Below are 6,648 nucleotides of genomic sequence, written 5' to 3' on the forward strand. Positions count from 1 at the left end.
AAGTGGGCTAAAGGCCAAGCGGGTTTTAAAAAGCAGCACTCAACAATAGACTACCTCGTTACACTTAGGATCATTATGGAGGAATGTCGCAACGATAAATCCAATCTCTTTTTTTGTTTTGTGGACTTTAGAAAGGCTTTCGATACAGTTCCTAGAAACAACCTTTGGAACATATTAGAAGAGCTAAAGGTTCCTTTTGAGTTGAGAGTTGTCGCTATAAGGTTATACGAGAATGTAATTGCAAAGTTAAAAAGCAATGAGAGGTGGTTGAAAGATATTAAGTGTAATATCAAAATTAAACAAGGTTGCCCCCTCTCCCCTACCCTATTTGGCATTTACATTGAAAAGCTAGAAGGTTGTTTAGAGGAAGCAGGGTGTGTTGGCATGATCTTCACTGGGATAGTCATCATCCTTCTTCTCTACGCTGACGATATTGTTCTTCTCGCAAGGTGCCCATCTGATCTTGATAAGCAACTTATACTTCTTAAGGATTTCTGTTCTACCATGGGTATGATTGTTAACAGTGACAAAACAAAAGTTATGATTATCAAATCCAAGAAGGACACTTACGCTGATTTTATGTATGATAATAGTAACTTAGAGGAAGTGTCTTCCTACAAGTACCTAGGAATTGATATTCATCACAAGCTCAACTGGAACTATAGCAATGAGAAAAGGATTAATGGGGGATGGAAAGCTTATTTTGGTCTTGAAAATAATTGTAAAACGACAAACCTCGTAATGTGGGATAGAAAGAAGTTCCTCTTTGAAACTTTAGTCACTCCGGTTGTGAGGTTTGGGGTTGTAGCATCTCTAGAGAATCCTGGAGAAAGATTGAGCAAATCCAGAAGTGTTTTATAACATATAGCCTCAAAATTAAAAGCAACACACCCTATCATGTTCTCCTTATAGAAGTGGGTCTTTCCCCTATCGAGAGCCTAGCTATGACTAGGCTTTTGTTGTACAAGCACAAACTCAATAACATAGGAGACCATAGACTTCCTAAGCTAGCTTTAAATTCCAGCCAAAACCACCTAAGGCTCAAACGAGGTTGGTATAAAGACACCAAGGCCTAGTTAAACCATTGGGAGATTGACGAAAATGATGCATTGCAAAACATTAATAACATTTAAAATATTGTTACTTCTAAGTTCAAAGAAAAAATGTGCGTGAGAAAGATTTAGCAGCTAAAAGAAAATTAAGATATTATAAGGAGGTCATCAACAACACCCTAGAAGATCAAAAGTATATCTCTCTTTTAACTAGCTCAAAGAAGAAAATTAATATAACCAAGATTAGAATGAACTCTCATGAGCTCCATAGTGAAACGGGTTGTTGGGCAGTTCCTAAAACACCATGGATGGAAAGGTTCTGCTATCTCTGTGAGAATACAAACATCGAGGATGAAAATCACTTCCTCTTAGAGTGCCCCGCGTACAACCACATTAGATCTCAGTTTCAAAATCTTTGTTGCAATACTAACCTTCCTAGCCTTTTACGTTGTCAAAATTACAGTGAGTTCAGGAGGCTTCTCTCCAAGCTTTTTGAGCATAGGAATAAAATCTTAAATCAAACTAAATAATTCGTTTCTTTAGGTCCGATAGACCAAAGTTTGGTCTCAGTGGACGTTAACCATCATCATCATCATCATGACAAACTAGTATATCCACCAATATTAAGCCTTTGACTTTTTTAAATACCTAACTGTATCTCCACCCATATTAAACATTTTAACTTTTTTAAATAAGATTCTAACTCAAATGAAAAATTGAAATAAACCTTCTTTACTCTTCCTATTAAATTTTCAAGTCAAAAGTACCTTTATATCTCTACTAAAATGCTCTAAGTTGAATATTGGTGGAGAGACATTCAGCGTGTAACGAGGATAAGGACTTTTTTTTATCTTTACTAAAATGCTTTAAGTTGAATAGTGGTGGAGAGACATTTAGCATGTAACAATGATAATTAGGGTCATATAAAATTTAAGTAAATTGGAAAAATTAGAGATTTTAATATTTCAAAATTACGATAATTAATTATAATAATAAAATAGTTAAATAAAATATATAGATTATATTATAATAATTATTTTTAATATTATTAAAAATATTTTTCGTATAAAAATGTTTAAAAAATAACACTAATTATTTTATTTTTTATTAAACAATATTTTATTAATTTTTTTATAATTAACAATATTTTATTTTTAATTCTTCCCCCGATGGGGGTGATAATGGCGGTGATCAGGGCAATTAATATGAAACGGGCAAGGGATGATGACGAGGCAAATGGGATTTGGGTAATGATGAAGGCGAACAGAAAGATCAGCAGAAAGGATATTATTCCAAGAAGGAGCTGCGATGAAGTAATGAAAGACGAAGTTGGTGGAGATAGTGCTGCAGAGATTGGACGTGGGTACGATGGCACATGAGGAGGACGTAGAGAGGTGGGCGGTCATGAAAACGGAAGGTGGCAGAATAATCTGGAGAAGAGAAATGAGGAGAAATGGCGGAGGAGAAATCATAAAGGAGGGAGGAGGGGCAAAGGAAGGAGTCCGTTTAACGAAATTTCAGAGAGTTCGCAAAGAGACAGGGTGGTGAAAACTCCAGTTAGGTCCACAGAAAGGCAGAGGAGGCAGAGAGAACAACCAAGCAGCGCCGAAAGGAGGAAACGAATGGCTACAAGGAGAAGAATGAGAAACGAAGCGGATGAGGAGAGCAGAGGCAGGAAAAGTCCGGAAAAGAAAGGGAAAAGAATCGATGCTGGGGAAACTACAGAGCAGTATCAGACAGTTCAGGACGAGATCGAGGACGAAGTGGAAATGTTTGATTCCGACCAAGACAGATCTGAGCAACCAAGAAAGAGTGTATGGAAGGACGAGAGGCAATCAAAGGACAAACCACAGGAAGAAAGGAAGTATGGAGATAGGAGAGGCAAAGGGCGAGAGGACGGAGGCGACCTCGGGAGCACTTCGGGTATGAAAGGTCTGGGAGGTAGAGGAAATTATGTGACTAGAGGAAGAACAGGACGGGGACAAGGCCGACGCAGTAGAGGAAGAGGATGGTTGGAAGGGAAACGGGAGAAATGTGAATCATTACCAACAAGAAGATATAGAAAAACGTTGAAGAAAAGGATACAGTCCGCAGAGCAAGCCTACAGTGAAAACACTAATGAGGATATCAGAAGAATAATACAGCAATTGGAGGAAGAAGCTACTCAGGGTCAGTCAGAATCAGAAATGGGAGATTGAGAATACCTGCTACCGGGTCCAGGGAATACCAGAGGGCACATGACACTGTATAAACAAGTCTTGCATGTATACTGGGTTATGAAAAGGTTGTTGGCTAAGGCTATGGAGCAGGTTTCCATGGAGATGGCTGAACTGGCCCAGGGAATTGCTAATTTGAAGAAAGAAATGCAGAACATTCAGGTCACCCTGATTATGCAGGACAACAAACTAGAAGAGGTACAGCAGCAGATAAAGAAGATCAATCCGGGAATAAAGAAAGAAGATGATCAGCAGGAAGCCATGGCTGGTTAATATCTGGAGATATGTATATTCTTTCCATAGTTTTTTGAATGCCGGTGGATAGTTTTTGGTTTCAGTGTGAGTTTATAATGCAAATAAGAACCAGTAGTAATCTTTTTGAATGTTTAGTATACTTAGCCTGGACAAAAAGACTTTGTATTTTTTGTTTTTGGATGGCTGTCAAAAACTTAAGATGGCCAACAGACCCGGTTTCCCTTCGGGACGGGTTCAGGCCACCATGAAAATGTACTGATTTCAATTCGAATTAATGGAAAACGTATGGTCCCTCCTTAACTTACAAAAAATATTTTATTTTTAATTCTTTAAAGTTCAATTTAATTGTTTTTTCTTTCAATTTTATTTTCTGATTGATGTACAGCGCTATAGTGTATATCAGTTTATATGGATCAAAATATTTATAAAAAAAACTAATAATAAACCACACTTAATGATGAGAAACGCTTAAAAATCTATACCAAAACAATTATCTTAAAAAATTAAAATAATTAAAAAAACACAATTGAAAAAAGAATTGTCATTTTTCAAATGTTTTAAAAATATAATACAAATATTTTAAAACTATAATATACACATAATTTTATGTGATTATTTTCCTAGGCTTTGTAAATTTTATTTAGCTGTAGTTTTGTAAGTTCCATTCTCTTAGCATAGTGGCCATTGCCCTGTCATAGTGTTCAAGGCGTAGACCACTTTGCCTGGTTTTCCTAGTTATACTTATTTTTTCGAGTATACCTAGTTATACTGATTTTTTTCAGAGTATAAGAGGTACTCCGCTTCAGTGGATAATTGAAAAAATGGATTGAAGTAGAACCAATCGATAATTGACAAAACAAATATGGTGCGCCAGATTGCTCCTTCACATTTGATTCTGGTAGAAGCGTCTGCTATTTTGTATTATGCTATTAATGGCGTCCTCCAACTATTACCCAAATGTTTCAAAAAGGATTGTGACACAATTTATCATGAAAAAGCAAAACTCTGGTTCAGTTATCAAACGATCCAAACAATTTTCGAAAGCATTTTAAAAGCGCAGTATCATTTTTAGGCTTTTAGAAAAGCACATTATATTCCAACATTTCTTGGATTTTTTTAAGCGCAATATGTAATTAACATAGCAATAGCGAGTACACACTATATGGTTTCTTCATGAATACCCTTGTAAATCAACTTATACTGTAGTAAACATAAATATCAATGAAGTTTGTAGCCACCTAACTATCATTCATAAATACCATACATTACAGCGTTAAATAGTAATCTATTTTCACTCGAGATAGAATGCATGCACTCTCCCTAAACTGCACCATATTTTCCTTGTAATTCAAGGAATGCAAATTGACATGCTAAACATCATATATTAAAATTTCATCTAGGTTCCAGCTCCCCCTCAGATTAGACTTTAACAAAAACGTCATATATTTTGCAAAGTAGGCTCCAGTTCAATTTTGGAGCCCTCAAGGACCTGTTTGAGCGCCTGCAGAAGCAGTCCCTTCGCAGTGAGCTGGGGTAAATGGCCCTCCGCATCAAGTATGTTAACTGAATTCATCTTCCCTCCAAGGTTTTCTTGCATGTGGTATGCGACGGCCATGGGGACGACTATATCCTTAGCAGTCTGGATAATGCTACATGGGGTCTTCACATCACATAAAATGTTTCTCATATCACTCTCAAAGATGGTCGTGGCCACTGCAACTGCAATTTCAGGCTTCATATTCATCATCGTTCTCCTGAACTCTTCCACTGCAGAGGGCTCATCGACTCCAACTGCTAGAGGAGCAAAACCAGAAACCCACCCTCCATAGTCAGATTTCATGGCACAGTAAAAACTATCAACTTCCCCACGTTCGAATCCTCCATGGTAGGATTCATCATTCAGATACCTGCAGAAATAAGAGACAACTCATCAGACGAAGCAGTCATTATAAGGTAAACGGCAACCATTAGCCTATTGAGTCATAGGCGGGGCAGTATATGCTCGCTCACAGTTGGATTTAAACAAGTACACCACAGTTAGATTTAAACAGGTATATTATTCAGCCATGAGCATATACTGCCTAACATATTAATAACTCAATAGACTTGTAAATATACCTTTGCGTAGGTAAACCACATGTACTACTGAAAATTTCGTACCTTGGCGAAGCGCAGAGCAAGATTAATCTTTCAAACAACTCTGGTTTTTCGATGGAAGCAAGACAACCCACCATTCCAGAGACAGAATGACCAACATACAAGCACTTGTCCACTTTAAGCTCATCCAAAATGGCGAGAATATCTGCTGCATAAGAAGAAAGAGAAATATATCGATCGAAATCGAAATTCTTGGGATCAACATTGCCAGAGAATACCATATCGAATACAATGACCTTATAATGAGGGACCAGGTATGGCAGAATATGTTGCCATGCCGATTGGTCTGCTCCAAATCCATGTGCAAGCACTAGAGTACGCTGGCCAGATCCTAAAACTTTCACATTCAAGACACCCAACAGTTCAGATTCCACACCCATCTTACGTTTCTGAGTACTGTAACTTCTACAAAAGCCCTGCTGTACCCAAAATAAAAAGCAAACAAAGTCCCAAATGTTTGTAAAAGCACTAAGGACCTGGGACTAGGGCAACTTATAAGGATTTACTTACTGAAGAGATCCTACACTCTAGCCTGAGATGAGCACCTAATTGCAATGAAGCATAGCATAGCTTAATGAGTTTCTAAGGAGAAGGGCACCTGGTTTTATATTGACAATGCCTACACATTTATTTATATACTTCGTTTGCCAAGAAAGATACAAAGAAATCCTTTTTGAAGTAGCAACGCGATTTGAAATGAGTGGTTATTATGCAGTTAGACAGTAAATAAGTTGCCTGATTCATTGAATATGGCATATAGGACGCGCTCTTTAATAATACAATTGCACCGGCGGGATTTTCGCAAAACATATCGCGATGACCATGATATTAAATTACTTATTAATTATTAAAAATAATTAATTGCATTAACAATAATTCATATAAATGTAATTTAATTAAATATTTTAATAATAATATTTTTATTAAAAAAATTATTTTTTTAATATTATTATTATTATATATTTATT

The 6,648-nt window shown here is 36.7% G+C and overlaps 1 protein-coding gene across 1 annotated transcript; it reads right to left on the reverse strand.

The window, feature by feature from the left end:
- Positions 1 to 4,645: 4,645 nt before the first annotated feature.
- LOC149187393 (putative strigolactone esterase DAD2) lies at positions 4,646 to 6,318 on the reverse strand. The gene is made up of 2 exons (XM_089412796.1): positions 5,684 to 6,318; positions 4,646 to 5,430 (listed from the first exon to the last, which is right to left on the reverse strand). The coding sequence occupies exons 1-2, from the start codon at positions 6,058 to 6,060 to the stop codon at positions 4,962 to 4,964; spliced, it is 846 nt and encodes a 281-aa protein (XP_089268922.1). The 5' UTR covers positions 6,061 to 6,318; the 3' UTR covers positions 4,646 to 4,961.
- Positions 6,319 to 6,648: the final 330 nt, after the last annotated feature.

The sequence above is a fragment of the Pinus tabuliformis genome, chromosome 3_1 (assembly GCF_031772625.1).
Source record: "Pinus tabuliformis cultivar Carrire ecotype Pingquan chromosome 3_1, CPIR1, whole genome shotgun sequence".
Classification (NCBI taxonomy): Eukaryota; Viridiplantae; Streptophyta; class Pinopsida; order Pinales; family Pinaceae; genus Pinus; species Pinus tabuliformis.